Consider the following 19,846-nt stretch of genomic DNA (forward strand, 5'->3'; position numbering starts at 1 on the left):
AATTCACGAGTCGCTTTTTAGTCGCAATATTTGCGACCGGAGATACAACGAGTCATGTCAACATTTGGACGCAAATGTTGGCGTCACTCTTTGCCACTCAGTGAAGAGCAAGTTGTGAATTTTGGTCGTGAACATTGACGGCAATATTCGTGACCAGAGAGCGAGTCGTGAATTTTGGTCGTGAATATTGACGTCAATATTGACAATTGGCGATGTCCCCCCAGGGCCACCACAGTGACCTGACTTTTGATGGACTTACAAAAGGACGTGTGATGGACACGTCCCCATATATCCCCACGTTGCAACTATAGCACTGTCACGAGGTCATCCTGACTGTATTGCCTACGCCGACTAAATCACAATTTGCATACCCAACTCTCAGCCATCAGACCAGTTTGTGGACTAGGCCTATGCTATTTAACACATTACACCACAATGTGCCATCACTTATCCAAGTTTAATTCATTTAAAGACACGAACGGGATCGAAATTTTCAGATGCTGTATTTATTCTTGGGTGAAACGTATTGAGAGAAAATGGCGACCGACAGCGACAGACAAAACCCAGCGGTCATTATAGACAACTATCGGAAAGAGGCGCACAGCCACACATCTGCTGAAGCTCTATTGGAGTTTTACAACTCGTGGGCACAAACATTCGATCAGGTTAGTCAGAGCAGAGGGGGGTCTCGGGAACAAGTTCTGCGTTTGAAAGCGGGTCCAGCTCTTCCTCATCAGAAACATGACTGTGCATGATAAGGAATTTATGCTTGTCTGTTTCAGGTCGCTTTGGGTGGAGGTTATAAAGCTCCTTTTACATTTGCTGCTGTAGCAGATGAGGTGATTGATGACAAATCTTCCAGGGTTCTGGATGCCGCCTCAGGAACAGGACTGATTGGAAAAGAGGTAGGCCTAAGGTGTAACATAAAATTTCAGACAGTGAGATGGATGTATAGTTGTGTTTTTGGTTTAAAATGCCGTGATATAAAATAATTCATCAGGAACATTTTGTTAGAGTTTTGATAGGCACCTCGAAAGGCACCTATTGAAAGGTACATTTTACTGTCTATTTCCGTGTTGACTACGTTCCTCGAACCTTTCATTGTTAAAAACTGGCATGGCAGGAGTTCGTGTACGGAGCTCTGGAAGTGCCATCGGACATGTTGACATCCTGACATATTAATTGTTTCTCGGGGTAACGAAATGATACAGGGAAGATGTTCACAACCTGCAGCTAATTAATCTCGAGATGACAACATCGTAAAAGTTGGACGGCGACTTTTTGCTATAATTCTTAATGGGAAGACGACATCGTAACAACTGGATGACGACATCCTGAAATAATTTAGCATGAAAGGGTAGAAATCACACTTGCTGGATACTACGGAACCTCTGGAAGTGCCATCCGCCTTTTTGAGATCCTGACATGTTTTTCTCGGGATGACGACATAATAAACGCAAGATGACGACATCCTGAGATAATTTATCATAGCATGACGACATCGTAAAAGTTGGATGACGACATTCTGAGATAATTTATCAAAGGATGACGACATCGTAAAAGTTGGATGATGACATCCTCAGATAATGACGATAATCATCAGCTCAGGATGTCATCATCCAGAGACATCCACCAATTGTACGTCATGTCTACGTACAACTTGTAACAGGCGTTGAGACATCATCTAAATAATATCATATGTACGGCAACCGGACATTGCTTTGAAATCTCTACCATGTCAAGCCACCTGCAGCTGTTTTCGAGGTGGTTTGTCAAGGTAACCGTTGATAAATAATGCCATCATATCACTTTCACGATGTCGTCATCCCTTGATAAATCAACTAATTATGCCGTCATCCAGCTTTTAAGATATAGTCATCCCATGATAAACAATCGCCGGATGTGGCCATTTCCATTACAGGATGTCTTCATCATACGATAAAACATCTCATGGTCTCGCCATATTGCCCGTAATATGTCATCATCCTGAGATAAAATGTCAGGATCTCGACAAGTCGGATGGCACTTCCAGAGCTTCCTAATGCAAGTTTCTTGATTTATGTCTCTAAAAATTTACCAGTAAGGTGGCTCGTGATGACGTTTCTGCCAATTTATCTGTTTGAGGGAGCTGTCGAAGTAGCACATTACGGCACATTTTTGACATACATTTTGTCGCAACGCGAATAACCCGTATTAAAAACTTTTATTAATCGGGCAGAGAGTTCCCTTTTTACCCTTTGCCAAAAACACTCTTATTTCCATAGTACAGTAATGAAAAGAATAGTCCAAAGTTTAAGGAAACCCCTGCTAATGCCACATCGTTACTCAACTGCTCAACACAAAATGAAATGACACCAACATTGCAGGTGAACCTGTTAGTCTTAATTCCAAAACGTTAAGTGTATACTCAAGTGTCAGGAATTGCTCTATATCGGGACACCCATGTTATTTGATTTCTTTCTACAATACAGTTGAAGAAACTCGGTTTCACGTGCATTGACGCACTGGATCCTTCACAGGATTCCCTTGACAAGAGCAAGGAACATCAGTCTTACAGCGAGTATATTTGCGACACGCTAGATGAGCACCAGACGAAAATTCCAGACAGTAGGGGCTTAATAATTTTGTTCGATCCGACGACGATGAATTCTAGCTGTTGTTGCCTTGTGGGTGTTTTGGATTCGGTTATATAGGACAAATTGCAACTTCTGACACTCAAGATTGGCATCAATCGATTGGGAACTGACAGTTGTGACAGTCATATTATGGTCTTATTCGATAAATTAACCAAAATGTTTGACAGAAGTCACTGCACGTCGCATTGTGTCTAAAATGACCACGACCCGTGTGATCTAACTCTAACCATTACCATAACAATTTGCTCTTCCATCATTAATTACTGTTAGCAGCAATTTGTCGCTAAATATCTGAGATATTATTTTGTTTCAGTTGTTGAAAGCGGAAGATGCTTCGAATAAATTAAGCATTTGAGCTTCCACAAAAGTGAGCCTAGTTTTCCTCCAATTAATTCGTCTTCAGATCACTACAATGCAATTGTGATGGTTGGCGCGTTTGGTATTGCTGGTCACGTGGACGAGTCCTGTTTTACAGAACTAATTCGCCTTACAAAACCAGGTAAGCAGAGCTGTTGCCACCGAGATGTTGGGGGGGGATTCAGAATTTTTGCAAAGTTAGAAATTCAATTCGTTGAACCTGGATTTATTCATGTATTTATTTACACATTTTTACTGTGGGTATTATCCAAACATTTCAAACTGTATAATTTATAAATTAATTCATTAATTAAATAAGTTAAATAAAAAGCATGTTACTGAACCTGGCTAAGAAAAAAAAACGATTGCAAGAATAGAAAACTTTTCAAATAATTTGAAAGTTTTGAACTTTCTTTTCAAAATGCTTGAATCAAGTCTGATCTTTAATGCCATCTGATGCTGTAGTCTCCTGTGACATGGACGGTACTGATTTTACCAAGAAGTAATCTGATTCTGTTAATACTGCGTTTTTACAAGGTGGTTACATCATATTTACTGTGAGCGAAAAGGTGCTTGAGCAGATAGAGGAGAGGATGGAAGTAGCCATCGGTGCTCACAGCCAGCAGGGACGATGGGAGATTGTGGGATATCGCTGGATCCAATACTTCCTCAATGAGAAGTTGGATGAAAAGGCAAAAGTACCAATTCTCAGAGTCCTGGCGAAGGAATAGACTGTTCGTGGAAGAAAAGCGCACTAGTCCTTGCGTTAATAAACCTATCATACAGGACAAGTTGCCATATAAAAACCTGCAGCTCGTAGTGGGTAAACATTGGACTTCTGTCAGAGTTGGTCGTCACGTTGTGATGCTTGTGCTTAGACCAAAAAAACATACATTGTTCCAAAATGAAAAAGAAGAAACTAATGGCACAGTACTACTACCTAATGTTCTTGAAGAATACATCTAAACAGTTCTTTTTGTAGATTTAGTGATCCAACAGCTATCCTCTTGTACATAGAATACAATGCTTGGAGTACCACGGCGACATACAACAAAGAAGATCACATCTCAAGCTTTGAGGCAAAGAAAACTAAACATATCAGACCTGTATAAAATCTAAAGTTTGAACAGACATGTATCATGAAAATGTACAAGTATGAGCCACATCAGTTTGGAGGACGTTAAATATCTGCAAAATGCACTAAAGAAGTATCCCAGAGCCAGTGTCATTATCAAATTAAAGTTATCACCTGAAAGGAAAATGGCATGTTTGTTTGACTTCTGAAAAGTTCTTTCATTCAGCATTAATGTCATCCTTGAAGTGGAATCATCCTCTGTCATCCAATCTTGTATAGTCTAAAACATCCACAACCTGATTATTGTCAATAAATGCTTCCTTTTCTTGACTGCAAGAGAATGAAACCTCTTGATTTCTGAGAAATTTTACATCATTTCAATTCTCTTGCAAGTTGGTCACCTTGGCGACTAAGTATTTGTGATGTCACGATCGTGCTGGACCTATGATGTGTCGTGATGGTAATGAGTGCATAGTGTTGTGATAGTAATCTACCTATTCAAGATAAACTAGTCATGGATGGAACGTTCACACGTGCGCTTGCACGTGGTTGAAGCTGCTCGAAGGAATATATTCGATCACCGTGGCCAAGGCGGTCCACATGTGGTGGTATTGTTTACATCTAGTCACGTGGGTGAAAAAGGTCTGAAAGTATGTAGAAACAGCCCACTATTCTCGAGCAGTTGAAACTGATCATCAGTCTGTTATACTGAGTCGCAATGTTGTTCCTGCCACTTAGGTGTCATGTCCGTTAGGCAGTGCCCTGTCCGTAATACGCCACTTGTGTGAAAACTAGATGTGGGAAAGAATAATTGTTGCTACACGTGTAAGGAGACTTAATCTTAACATAGAAACTGAATTTGCAGTAACCTCTTATAAATTTCTTTACGGTTATGAAAAGTTATAGTGAGAAACTAACGGACATGACACTTCTAATGTTAAAAAGCACACAACTTTGAGGATCAGTGCTTGAAAATTGATGAATGATATAAAAATCCATTGTGATTTTCTGTTGATTTTTACACTGAACTACTGTTTAAAAGTTAAAAAACCTTAAAGACATTTTTTGCCTTCTTTGGAGACGGGAAGAATAAACTCTTCAAAAATAGCCAAATATCCGTGTTATTGTGATACTTTATAAAATATTTTCACTGGTGGAAAAAATACCAAATTTTGTTATGATAATGATTTTTCTATTGGAAAATGAAAATTGACACATTACTTACTAAGCTATCATTAAGTGCAATTTGCCACTTTATTTTTTCACTGAAGTGAGCATTTTGCCTGTAATTGCCCAATGGATGAAGTGTGCAATCTACATATCAAAATGGAATTCCATTCAGCAAATGACTTGATTGGGACAGTATTTGAACCGATCAACTGATCTGCTAATCGATTCCAACCCTGTATTATTGGTCTCAGGATTCCTACTCCCGTTCTTTTCAGAACCACACATACTCATAAGAGATATTCCTTTGCATGGTGCTACAGAAAACCTTTCCACTTACTGCTGTTTTTCACCACGAAAAGCCTGAAATTAATTCCATCTTAGAATTTTTTCAGCATGTCGCCACATATGAATTACATTTTATGCACCACTTTGTCCTGGGCAATATCCGCATATTGACTGCTACTAAAACTTGGATATGAGAGTCAGAAATCACGATATTGTCAAGTTTGCAGGAAATTGAAGGGGGAAATAAAGCACTTAATTGTGATTTGTTATCACAAAATGAATCAGGACAAAGCACATTTTTTTGGAAGCGACGTGCCAACTTCCGTCTTTGGCTCTCTTTGTCAGTGACTTCACGTTCTTTTGTGGCATCTAATGAAATGTACTGATTATAGTTTAGATTGGAAAAATTAGCCAACTCGGTTTCAGTGAAAACAGGGCAATTCCAAAGTATGTTTTGGAACAAATGAATTAAGTTTGTTCCCGTGGGTGACGGAAAGTGGCGAGGGGGGAGGGGGACTTGCAAATCACTATTGAAGGCTGAAAAAATAGTTTCCTCGGCTTTTGTTTACGGTTTAGGAATTATTTGTTAACTTCCAGTATCTCGCAGATCTAACATCGACTATTCACCCTCAAACCATGTTATATTTGTATCTATTGGAAGTAGAAAACTGGTTCTCGAATCGACGTTTCCACCTCTTATATTCTAATCGACTATTAATTGAAACTCAACGGCTGTACCTGCGCATAAGAGTTTGTACATTGTGGTCCTTTGGTTTCACGGCACCCCATCCCCAGTGGCGTATCCAGTGGGGGACAAGGGGCAAGCCCCCCCCCCCCTCGGCAGATTTTTTTTAATACAAAGATTACTTCATAGGTAAGAATAATCGGTATATTATTCATCAAATATGAGCACCAAAACCCTATGAAAACAATAGCCTAACATAACAGCAAGGATATCAGGACTGTGAATAAGGCTTTTGATTTTTCTCCCTAAAATCATGTTCAATGAGTTCGAAGCCGCATTCGCTTTTGAATTTGCCCTTCCCCACCGAAAGCTGGCTAGGCCTCTGTGGCACCCGTAATGGTATACTGAGCGTGTGTGGACACTTCATGTTGTGGGTTCACAAATCGGTCGAACCGGACGAGATGACAGTACATCCATGTACAGTGTGCCGTCCGCCTCTCCCCACCTCATGCAACCCTAGTCTTGTCCCAAGACTGGTTCTAATTTTTTGGCTGTTGCATCGTGCATGCGATACGCGTCAGCAAGCACAGCCAAATAGCTGTAGCAGTAGAGGGCGCTATATTCTAAGAGACGAACAAGCCGCTTGCTAGCGCATGTCGCCTGCACTGTACGCCGGCCAAACAGTAAAGTCTTGGGGCAAGACGATATGCAACCTAACCTACTCTCTAAACTGAAGGACCTTGGCGTTTCCACGGTCGCCGGGCCGGCCGCCGCCGTCATTTGCGTCAACTGCCAATCCTCCCCAGTTTACTCCGTCGTCGTCGTTTAGTCGTTAGTTGACCCAGAACTCTAGTTGACGTAACGTCTTCCCTGGCTATGTGAACTATCATCGAGGTGGTTCTTCAATCTTTTAAGTTTGCTGTATCAACGCTCAGTCGGTCAGGAATAAAACCGCTGCACTTCAAGAATGCTGTGTCTTCATGTCTCGACATTCTCATCTTGACAGAGACGTGGCTTAAGGATATTGTGGTAGTCCCAGGAGCAAATTAACCACCCGGCTTTCATCTCTTGGACCATGCATGTTGTCCTCGTACCGGGGCGGGACTACTTTTGCGTGACTCAAGTCGGGAAAGTTGACGCAGACGAACTCTCTTCATTTGAATATTCTGAATGATTAACTTGTAGGCCTACAGGTTTTTACAGATTACGCATAGTAATTCTTTTCAGACAGATCATCCCTAGTCTCAAAAACAGAGTCGCCACTGGCCCATTCTTTGATGGATCTGCCATCTATCTTGAAACTGTAATTTTAGTTGATGAACCTTTGTTGATTGCTGGCGATTTCAATTTTCATGCTAACGAAATTGTGATGCTCTACGCTTTGCTGAGCTACTGGCATCCTTTGGCCTTCAACAATTTGTCGATAAACCATTTCACCGGTCTCGACACGTGCTAGATCTTCTCATTCATTACATACAATTCAGAGTCCACTATTCGCACTCCTCACTTGATCTCCGATCATTTCTCAGGGTTGTGTGATTTGTGTTTTTCAAAACCCAACTGCACTGCTAAAAGGCGAACGTAGCCTACAGGGCGTTATTTTGATGCCGATGCCTTTAAATTTGTATCAACGTTGAGTAATTACGGCTAGGATCACTTGGAGCACGTCTCCGAATGTTTGCAACAGTACTCTCATTCAGCTATTGGATTGTCATGCGCCTGAACGTACAAAATTAGTCAAAATCCGTCCCCATGTTCCATGGTATAGTAATGACATCAGTGCGGCTAAAAGACTGAAGTGACAAGCTGATCGTAAGTGGCGAATGAGTAAACGTGTCTCTGGTTTTTTGCATTTTAAGAATTGCAGGAATGCTGCCACTACTGTTATGAATAAAGCTAGGCGTGATTTTTATTCCAGAATTATTGATGAGAACTCTAGAGATATGGGAAAGTTACTTGGCGTGACCAGGAAATTATTCAAACTAGATACAACTTCTCTGTCACCTTCCTTGGATAAAGAATTTGACTTAGCCAATCGCATGGGAAATTTCTTTTTGTCAAAGGTGCAGAAAACTCATATCATTTTCGATCTCCAGCTCAGTAGTTTGGAAGACACTACACCCATGATATTATCTACAATTAAAACAATAGCTGCCCAGCTGATATTACAGTTGAATTGCTTTTCTTCATCAACTGAAATGGAGGTTCAGACGCTTATTTTACAATCCGCTCGTAAATCCTGCTATCTCGATCAAGTTCCCACATCGGTCGTTGTAAACAATCTTGATGTTCTTCTTCCGGTTATCACTAAGATTATTAATCTTAATCATTAGTTACTGGAACCTTCCCAGCCGCCTGGATAGAGTCGCTCGTCGTTTCAGTGTTGAAGAAAACTAATCTTGATCCGACCAAACTTGAAAATTATAGGCCAATTAGTAATCTTCATTTGTGTCAAACCTGATCGAGAAAGCTGTTTTCAACCGGATCCATGCTCACGTGACTCTTAAATCCACTGAGGCTGCATCCGAATCTCTTGTCTAGAGCTAGGTCTAGGTCTTTGCTCCATTGGAAATGCGTGGAGACGCGCAGACAATAGACCTAGCCGTAGCTCTGGAAGCCCATTTCGGACACGGCCTCAGTTTGCCTATAGGAAAAAAAATCACAGTACAGAAATTTCCTTAATTAAACTGACGAAAGATTTTCTTTCAAATTGAATTCGCAACAAGTTGTTCTTCTTTTTACTCGATTTCACGTTCGCCTTTGACACAGTAGACCATGCTCTTTTATTAAATTGCATTCATTCTAAATTTGGTATTTCGGGTTCAGCTTTAGATTTGTTTTCTTCCCATTTGTTATTGTGTATCATGTATTCATCTTTTTTATTTGATGTAACCCAGTCACACTTACCTGATGTGTTATGTTTCTTTCCGACTGGGTCATTTATTTAATCAGGCTGCAGCAATATCGCCTATGGAGAATTGTATTCAGGCTTTCAGGAGCTGGACACTCCAGGACAGGCTCATGTTGAATGGTAGTAAGACGGAATGTATTATTTTGGGTACAAGACTTTTGCCCCAAATTGCCCGCATACAACAAATCATCATTTAATTTATTTGCATACAACCATTTGTTGCCCGTGGACTGGAGTGTTTGTGGGAAAAGGCAGAGAGCCATTAACAGGACTACCCTGTGCATGATCGATCTCTGAGTCATGCTGTGGCAAATCTCGGTTGATTTGCTACTGCATAATGTTCGATAGGTTTTGTGCACAAAATATTAGGAGCCAAGGACGATGTTCAGTACAGCTGAATGTTCGGTATAGCGGTGTTCGGTAAAGCGACGTTCCACTGTATTACTGAGAAATTTAATCAAATCGGAGCCTTCTAAATGACCGTTTCTCAAAGCGGTGCGTTCACGTCAGTTTTCAAATGGCGATAACTTCATGATATATGCATGACGAGATCTACTAACTGGGCCGCCAGAACTCCCTTTTTTCTAATTTTTGACTCGATCTACTGCGGCTGACCAACTTTGGACGGCCAAAAAGTCATTGGGTAAGTCAGCAGAATTCGAAAAAAATGTAAGATGAGAGAATAAGCTTTAATTTGACATGTGTCTACATCGGAAAAGCTTGTGTGTGCTTTTCCCCGGTTTGCAAAGTGGGTGCACATTACATTTGTTGCAGGTTGATAAATGGTATGCAACCCCGACGTGCTGCATCCCACCAAAATACACCTGAAAAAAATAAAATAAACAGAAATTAAACTTGACCAAGTCCCTTAATGTATGGACTTGCGCAAATACCCGAAAGCGCTTTTTCATACCTTTTCGCTCGTGAACAACCTGCAAGCAATGCATGGAAGCAAATCCCGGGGGATGGGGAGTATTTATTCCCCCACTTTCTAGGGGGCGGGGTTTGCTGTTGAATCACACCCCCATTTTTTGTGGTGAGCAAAAAATTAAAGTGGACTGTGATGAATATTTTAGACTTCTCAACGACTAAAATGCATTCAATATCACTCCAGAAGGGAAAAAAAAGCCATGAATATCTGGATGTCAAACAAATGAACTTTGACCCGTGGGCTGCAAAATTAATTTCTTTGAAATTTGCCGAATGAAAGACACAAGTGTATTTATTGTGCTTGCAATATATAAAAATGGGATCTCAGTGCGTTTGGGAGGGGAATTATTTCTTATGTACGACCTGAAAATTAAGGTCATCCTATCTGACATTCCTAATCAGAGACGTTCGAAGCCGAAATGGAAAATGGCAGTTCGATGACCTGTAACTCACAAAGCGCGTGTCCCAGAGCACTTAACATCGCGTTTTGGATTTTGGACAAAACAGTTTTAGCCGGTTTCATGAAAATCTGTCGATTTACATCCAAAAAGTGTTTGATTTGACTCGGAATGACCGACGTATTTACAATTTAAAAAAGATTGCGCCAAAATGTGCAGATCACTTATGCAAGTTTAACTTGGTATACTTATGTGACTCACAAGGTCAAAAGTTAGTTTATTGACGGTAAGTAACAACAGAATATGGCGGCTAACTGCGACAAACGAAGCCCGGCGGAGATTCTAGAGAGTTATCGGGCACAGGCTCAAATCTTTGCATCTAATGAATCTGTGGCCGACTTTTACAACTCGTGGGCACGAAGGTACGATCAGGTAGGTTAGAGGTAGAAAATGCCGATTTTACTGGCTTACCTCGGGCAACTTCCGGGTCATAGTTGTGCGTTTGAATGTTTCTACTGAAAAATATGTTTTTCCCCTTCTCTAGCCAGGCTAACATAATCAGTAGATATGTCTGTTTCAGGATACTTTGGGCGGAGGTTATAAAGCTCCGGTTGAATTTGCTGCTATAGCAGCTGAGTTGATTGATGACAAATCTTCCAGGATTCTTGATGCCGCCTCAGGAACAGGACTGATTGGACAAGAGGTAAGGTGTAAAATTAGACCCCAAAACGTCTGATGAGGAAATCCAAAGTGTAGCCTTGGTAGGGATGTATTGACATGTTTTTTTTTGTACAACTGTAAGCCATGCACGATTTGGGGAAAGATTACAAACAAAAATTTTACAACAGTTGGCTATGCTCAAGAGAGAATTGCCATTCACAGCTGATTTATGACTAGTAAGATAATATACTCGTGAGGGCGCCTCGTAATTGAGCAGCAGAATAATTCCACGAGCAAGTGGCCATAATTCGAAAACAGGAATTAATTAAATATTCAGAACCATACCGGTAGGTATCTGCACAATTAATGTGGCATCAAATTAAAGGGACAAAAGTCTATTTCTTTTAAATTTCATTGTAAGCCAAGTTTCGCCTTTGAGGACATGTTCAGTTCGAAGTAGTCTTGTTACTATAATAATGTGCAGCAGGTAGCCGCCGCCTCCTTATATAAAGTATGGCATCAGGTCGAGGGGGTGCATTATGCCACACGTCTGTTTTTGTTAGTACAGTTAGTGTAATAAAATTGAGCCAAAGCTGAGATCATCAGGCCAAAAGAAAGGAAGAAGAAGAAGAAGAAAAAAACACCAGGAAGTGTTTCAAAATTTCCTTTCATATCGGGAAATCGGCTAAGTGAAGCAATACACGCCCAATTTTTGCGGATAGAATCACCAGTGCACTTCCTATAAGATAGACATTGCTAGTTTGAATTTGAGAAATTGTTTGTGGGTTGCCCCTCTTCCTTGTACTTTGGAAGCAACGAATTCATCATAATCCTCTATTTCAGCCATGTTTAATTCGTCTAATTTATAGCGGGCGACAATTTTGCATAAAGAGTTTACAAAATAAAAAATTGGGGATGCACTTGCGTTTCACATTAAAAACGGAACACAAAGTGATTTTCGTTTTTGTCTTCAATAATGTAAACCGAAAAAGTCGTTTCATTTTTTTAATTTTTCGTTTCAAATGACAAAGCGAGAAACGACTTGTTTTTCAATTTTTGCTTTTCGTTATCACAATAAACAAAACAAGACAGGTGCTTTAATATCAAATTTTTGTTTTCAAATCGAGAAACTAACGAAACGCACACGGACTAAAAAGACCTTTCGGTTGAACTGTGTGCAAGTGAGATGGAACGCAGTAAAATATGTTTTTGTGCAAAGTCGTCTTTATTTAAAAGACCGATTTCTTTTCGGTCCATTTGGCACCTCGATTTATCATTCAAAAAGCACATACGTACCAAGCACTATAGGAATGTACCTAAACCAATCTAATCTGCTCTACTTTCGCTACTTACCTCAAAAGTTTGATGTACTGCATTGTCCTCCACGTGGCCATCATTCCTGTCAATGCACATGTGACATTTTTATGTAATTTTTTTTACCTCAGTATACTTTCTATGTGCATGGACACCCTGTATGTGTGAAGTTTTCATTCCAATAACAATGCATATGCTCAAGTGCAAGAAACTAATTCTGTATCAAAAGTGTCGTGTAATTCTGTTACTTTCTTCTGTACGCAGTTGAAGAGAGTCGGCTTCACTTGCATTGACGCTTTGGATCCTTCCCAAGCCTCCCTGGATCAGAGCAAGGAACATCAGTCCTACAGCGAGTATATATGTGACAGGCTGGACGGGCACAAGACAAACATTCCAGACAGTAATTTTTTTTCCCAATTTAATGATGAATGCTGTTGTTGTCTGACCAATCTGCTACAATAGATTTGACACTGATTTCTGGCATCTCAGGATATATTGTCACATTTCGTCAAGGGATAACGATCGTGATTCATTTGATCCCAACTCCGTAACCGTTTATAAAAATGTGCTCGTCCATGAGTGAATTACTGTTATAAGCCGCCTCAAATTCTAATTTTCTTTTGTCGACACCGGATGTTGCGTGAATTAAGCGTACGGGGCATTTGAGATGCTGCCAAAAATGAGAAGAGTTTTCCTCCATTTCGCCTCCAGATCACTACAATGCAGTTTTGATAGCTGCCGCATTTGGTGTCCCTGGTCACGTGGACGAATCCAGTTTTCCAGAACTTATTCGCATTACAAATCCAGGTAGACATTAGAGTTATTGCCACTGGGATAATGTCAGGATGTGGTGTTGAAAGGTTAAGATCTTAATTCGCAGAGGCCAGATTATTAAATGCCTAAATGATTTTAAAACTGGTTTCCAGTGGGCCCCTGCATAAATGATTAATTCATTAAAATAAGTAAAGTATAATTTACATGCACACATACATAAAACAAGCTGAGAAGATTAATGTGGGAATTAACAGGAAATTTACAGATAGTTCCGATTTTTGGACATTATTTTCGAAATGCTTGGAGTCTGATGCCATCAAAATTAATGCTGCAGTCTCATGACACAAGGTCGTCACGTTATAAGTGGGTTTTCAGGGCGAACCTATAATCAAATTCCGGTAACTTAACTAGCTGTCTGAGGGGCTGGCTGAATTTGGCGGCTTTTCACATACGTTGGGTAGCAAGAACGATGAAATAGACCAAATAGACCAACTTTCATTTTTTGTTATAAAAAGGAGACCGTTTTTGCTCCTTTTGGGGAGGGGGGGCATGACCCCTATTAGCCCGTTACAGTCACCTTGGTAGTATTCTGATTGTGTAATCGGTGGTGTTTTTTATCAGGTGGTTACATCATGTTTACTGTGAGCGAAAAGGTGCTTGAGCAGATAGAGGAGAGGATGGAAGTAGCCATTGGTGCTCACAGCCAACAGGGACGATGGGAGATTGTGGGATATCGCTGGATTCAGTACATCCTCAACGAGAAGTTGGATGAAAAATCAAAAGTGCCAATTCTCAGAGTCCTGGCAAAGTGAAAATATTGTTGATTTCAACAAAATTGATGGGTCCTGGCATTGATAAATCGCCTTTAAATTGTGCCACTATTAGGCCTTTCCTTTTCGTTTACTGAAGTCGAACACCATTTTGTATCAGCCACCATCTTTGCGTACTTTTTTTAACGGAAATTGCTGTAACACACACCTCTTCACACAAAATGGCAGACGGTAGACGGTAAATGAATTAAATATATTGTCAAATGATAAGAAAAAAATGCCAGACGCACAGAAACGTCTGTTGAAGCGTGGGTGGATTCGGAATGTGACTTCTTGTCCTGATTTTAGGCTAGACCTTGGAAGGGAAATGGCGATTGTGACGGCTAGATGTTCAAGGTTTCATGACTGTTATTTTGGAATTTTTCATGTATCTGTGATACATTTATACTCATTTCTCTAGCATTGCTGAATTGTTTTCTATTTTACATTATGTTCTTTTCTAAATCCTGTCTCTGTTACCTCAGTCGTGTATTCGATTCGATTTTGGTTCATGCTTATTCGCTTTGTGTTTTGGTCAAATTTATGTTTTCTCTCTTTTCTATTTCGGACTCAATATATTTAATCTTGTTTCTAATATTTAATGCAATTGTGGAGTTTTAAATGGGTTATGTAATCTTTTTTTACAACTCGCAACTGATGTCTGGGTACTAAACAAATAAGTAAAAGAAAATGTAAAGAAATCAAATTATCCTGTCTGTAGTCTGACAACCATTCATTACAGCAATTTCCCAGAAACCACGCTTAGAAACTAATATGTCACCGTTCCACTTAGGTTCATTTTGCTCGTGATTTGTGTGTGTGTATGTGACCCGACATTGATTCAGTGTAGGCAAGACTCCTGAAAGGTTACCGCACCTGCTTGTTATCTTTCGTCTGGTGGCTTCACGATATGTCGAGATGCCGAAGTGAGCCAGACTGCAGACGAAGACACAGATCAGGATTACTGATCAGTCGAACCAGTCGGCGAGCTCCATGAATACGAGCGATTCACAATAGTGCCCCCCCCAAGAGTTTGCAACGCGTTGACCAATCACAATGCGCGAAATCTGTCGACCCAATTTGGAAAGGGTCGACAGATTTCGCGTAATGTAATCAGTCAAGTCGTTGCAAACCCTTGGAGGCACACTATTGTGAATCACCTGTATTATAGCAGCATTTCTGGAAAGTTAGGATTGTTTGCGTTTGCTTTGATGAATTTCTCTGTTACGGTGACATATCATGATAGCTGAAATCAATTTGTTTTAATACAGACTTTCAAAATGCACCCCTGTGCCTCAGTTAACCTATTCCAAAAGGTATTTTTACTGGCTTTTTGCTTGTATGCTATAATGAGGACTTTTATATTCATGAGCAAAACTGTGATGTTATCTCAGGAAAAAGCCTCTAGCTTACATTGGTTTTGTACATAAGACAGTGTCACCACTTCTTTAAACTGAACAGTTTGATCATTATGTTAGTGATGACTCCGGGTAAAGATACTTCAGACACGTGGGAAAAAATGACTTGCAACCAGTTTGTACAGTTCGGGCCTGTATATTTACAGTTCCAGATTATGAACACTATTTACAATGATGTTGAAGTTAGACGAATGATCGGTATAGTGGGCCCTTGAATTTGAAATAATTGTCCTATTATTTACTACATCTAAGTCAAAGGACAATTCACTTGCAAAAATTCTCAGCTCACACACTCGATGCTACCGCCTTGGAGATCAAAACCGTTCTCACACACAGACACTCTTTCCAAGATCAGAATCTACTCTACCCAAAACGCATGAATATAAACAAAGTGAATCACAAACGAAAACACCGGTTGTACAAACAAAACACAAATTTAGTTTAACAATAACCATTGCCAGGCGGAAGTTACGTAAGCCCGTGGCAACTACAGACGCACCACTCGATCGCGTCCTTTAAGCAACCTTTGGTGATCGGGGATTTTTACGCGGGCTGAAAAATCGTTTGGCGGGAAAAATTCTCTAAAACGTTATTGGTCAAGCCGAATTGGCGCGGGTTCTATTTACCATAGGTGTTCTGCTGCGAAAGGATGCACAATAAATCAACCGAAAAATGCAATGAACAAGTATTACTCTTACAGACAATGTTGCATTTTTGTAGATATTGCAGGACGAAATTTTGTTTTCTTTGCTGAATCCATGTTGTTTATGTCCACATCAATAAGCGAGCATCAATCCCTTTCTCAGAAATGTTTTCAGTAAGTAAATTCTGGGTTCATAATTTCAACAGAAAAACAATACGAATTGAACTCTGTCTTTCCTAGAAGACATCACGGCAACAGCTCCCTCAGTTGTCCAGGAAAGCACTGAAAGTTTTGAAAAGTGCACTTTTCAATGTATTTAACCAGACATGAAACTTAAAGATTTATCATACACTGAAGAAGAGTACAAAGTTGCAGAGAAATTGTGTCCATTAACCGTTGGTGTTCGACTTTGGAAATGGGGATTGAATAACCTTTTATTGAGAGATGATGGATATTAAAAATTGCAAATTCGAATGTGTAAAAGCAATTAATTACTCAACGAAAAATGCAAGAGAATTAATTTTCAAATATTAACAGTGAAGCTATATCATTGAAAAACCAACAAATAGAATCAATGTCGTTCCATAACAAATTAATGGTTTGTTTTTCTCGTGATGATTGCATAAATAAAAAAAAGAAAGCCTTTCGAATTTAGTCTTTAATATCGATTAATTTTTTTATAGCCCCATGGAATGACGCAATGAATGGAAACAGGATTGCGCACGGTTCGGTGGTCGGAGCGTTTACGTACGGAAGCGTATAAAGGCCACTTGCAAAAAAGATTTCCAGTTATTACCGCGGTGAGATATCAGCTATTGTCGCGCGGCGGCGTAAAATTGATATCCCGCCACAGCGAATATTCAATAGTTTCATGAGTCCTAGGCTATTTAGCACGCCGTTTTCAAATGCATCTCCGGGGTGAAATGCAGTGAAATGGTTTTTAGATCGCTATTTGGAACAAAAGGGAATGTTTCAAACAAAGCTTGTTTTCCAACACAAAAGGAAACAGAAGAAATCTTATTTTGTGGTGTGAATTTCCACATTCAGATGAGAGGTAGACTATTTTTAATTCTTTCCCACATTTTCCAAGTGCCGAACAAAAGCAAGCGGTGTTGCGATCCGAAAAACTCCAAACTATTTAATTATTCTAAAGCTCACTTGAATTTTCTCCGATACAACAAAGAAATCAGATATGAAAACTGAGATAAGGAACAAATGAGAATGTTATACTTAGATGTTCTTACGGGCGAGAGCTTGGCAGGCACGATAGTGAAAAATACTGGATGTCACAGATGGCCAAAAAAAGTTAAGCCCTTGACAGTGGAAAAAATAAGATGCAACAGGGACGGAGACCACGTCCAATAAGAATGACCGGGTTCGAGATGACCGTCGTAAATACGGGACTTGATGCTCCCATTCAGTTCATGAATTGTCTCTTCCGGAACAAAATTCAGCTCTGCACTTCCCTTGGTCTGGACGAACTTACACATATCCGATCGCTCCACAGACGACTCGCCACCACAGGTTGAAATGGTGCAGAAGAAGTCAACTAGTCAAAGACTTCTCACCAGCGTGACGTCCTAAAACTCTCTAGCTGTGTGTGTGTCTCTCTCTCCCCTGCCAGAGCCCATATTTTATATCCTACAATTTTTCCAGAAATTTCTTCTCATTACGCAAGTTTCTTAAATAGACTTTTAAGCATTACTTATTCTTACAAGAAACCCCCAGGCTGTACACTAGATAACTGGAAATATCGTCTACTTAACAACAAATTTCCCGGACGAACTACGAGAATATTCATGACTCTGTTACCGAGGTCATTCAATGTGGCCTGGGGTCAAACGCGGGTCATAGAGAATCGTTTGCGGTACCATCTGCCATACGTACAGTGAATGCGTGTGTACTGCCTAACAGCGGACTTAAAAGTTACATTTACACTTCCGTCAACCGAAATTTCTTCCTTTATAGTACTCACAATGGAGATTAAAACAGTACTTTTATGAACGTAAATTAAATACCTCACAGCTTTGGACGCTCAAAGGATTTTAGGTTACTTAGTACCTTAATCCCCATAGTTTAAGTGTTCACGTGTCGTGCGGAAGTGGCCGGAAGTGTCAACCCGTGTTTAAATCTTAAAATAAACTCCATCCAATATTAGTTCTCGACAAATAAATACGCTATTTATTTGCCCCTCTCAGCGCCCTGCGCTGTATGGATGGTTTGTGACGAGTGAACGCATGGATTGTGAGGTCAAAGAACTTTTCAATCCATTTAATAAAAAAGTGTGTGTTGGTTTCCCTTTCACCCTCACTTCAAATTTTTTTTTTGCTTGCTGAAATCTACTAAATCATGTGAAATTTTAATGCAGGTGTATTACGATCACGTACAAAGGGCAGGGACGTAATCAACGCGAGCTGATGACTCGCGCTTACTGGGAATTCCTCGTTTAAGGGAGACAATTGCAACTCCCTATCCCAAGCGCGAATGAGGTTCAACGGATTGCCCAGACCTTCCGGCCAAGGGCGGCTACCTGCTGATAACTTCAGTGTAGAGTGCGCTCGGCGCCGAACATCTAAGGACATCACAGACCTGTTATTGCTCAATCTCGCGTGGCTGAACGCCACTTGTCCCTCTAAGAAGTCAGCGTCCGGCGCGGCGGCCGGCGTGACTATTGAGCAAGCCAGAGTCTCATTCGTTATCGGAATTACCCAGACAAATCGCTCCACCAGCTAAGCACGGCCATGCACCACCACCCACAGAATCAAGAAAGAGCTCTGAATCTGTCAATCCTCACTGTGTCCGGGCCTAGTGAGTTTCCCCGTGTTGAGTCAAATTAAGCCGCAGGCTCCACTCCTGGTGGTGCCCTTCCGTCAATTCCTTTAAGTTTCAGCTTAACCATATCTCCCCCGGAACCCAAGGACTTTGGTTTCCCGCAGACTGCCCGCCGCGTCATTGGAGTAACGCCGGCGGATCGCCAGTCGGCATCGTTTATGATCACTACCTCACCGTTTCGGGAGTGGGTAATTTGCATGCCTGCTGCCTTCCTTGGATGTGGTAGCCATTTCTCAAGCTCCCTCTCAGGAATCGAACCCTGATTCCCCGTTACCCGTTACGACCATAGTAGGCGCATAACATACCATCGAAAGTTAATATGGCAGACATTCGAAGGATCCGTCGCCGGTGCCCGGACTGTGCAATCGGCCAGGTTATCCAGAGTTCACCAACGGAGCCGGGACGGGCCCGGGTTGGTCTTGTTCCTAATAAGAGCACGCCTCCCGCAAGGTCGGTGCTTGCTGGCATGTATTAGCTCTAGAATTACCGCAGTTATCCATGTAGGGGGATGCGCTCCAAGGAACCATAACTGATTTAATGAGCCGTCGGCAGTTTCGCTTGGTAAAGCTTTTACTTAGACATGCATGGCTTAATCTTTGAGACAATCTGACTACTGGCAGGATCAACCAGGTAGCCCCTCGGGGCCGGGGCCCTCCGGACTGCTCGGCCGCGCCGCGGCTGCCGGGCCGCGGTGCCGGAGTCTTGCGCCTCTCTGCTCTCGCTCGCCATCCGGCCTCCGCTCCCTCCGGCCCGCCGACGGTCCCTCGCCCTCTCCGGCCCGGCCGGTGCCCGCCACTTCCTCTCCTTCCCCGGCGCGCGGGCGGCCGCTAGAATGCCGCCCGCCGGCCCGGTGCGCCGGCCAGCTCTCGCCTCGATCCCGGAGGGGGCGCCCAGACTAGCCAGGAGGCTGAGCTCCCTCCGTCTGGGAGGTCCCCAGTCGGGGATCCTG

General features: G+C 41.4%; 1 protein-coding gene and 1 pseudogene across 1 annotated transcript; one reads left to right on the forward strand and one right to left on the reverse strand.

Annotated features, from left to right (window-relative positions):
- The first annotated feature begins 282 nt into the window (after positions 1-282).
- LOC110981058 (uncharacterized) lies at positions 283-16,715 on the forward strand. The gene is made up of 9 exons (XM_087131601.1): positions 283-665; positions 783-905; positions 2,472-2,607; positions 3,040-3,135; positions 3,531-3,706; positions 11,028-11,150; positions 12,686-12,821; positions 13,133-13,228; positions 13,817-16,715. The coding sequence occupies exons 1-9, from the start codon at positions 537-539 to the stop codon at positions 14,005-14,007; spliced, it is 1,206 nt and encodes a 401-aa protein (XP_086987727.1). The 5' UTR covers positions 283-536; the 3' UTR covers positions 14,008-16,715.
- Positions 16,716-18,438: 1,723 nt separating this feature from the next.
- On the reverse strand, positions 18,439-19,530 carry LOC147795590 (small subunit ribosomal RNA; annotated as a pseudogene).
- Positions 19,531-19,846: the final 316 nt, after the last annotated feature.

The sequence above is a fragment of the Acanthaster planci genome, unplaced genomic scaffold (genome assembly GCF_054643075.1).
Source record: "Acanthaster planci isolate LZ-2023a unplaced genomic scaffold, COTS_SCS Contig3, whole genome shotgun sequence".
Lineage (NCBI taxonomy): Eukaryota > Metazoa > Echinodermata > Asteroidea > Valvatida > Acanthasteridae > Acanthaster > Acanthaster planci.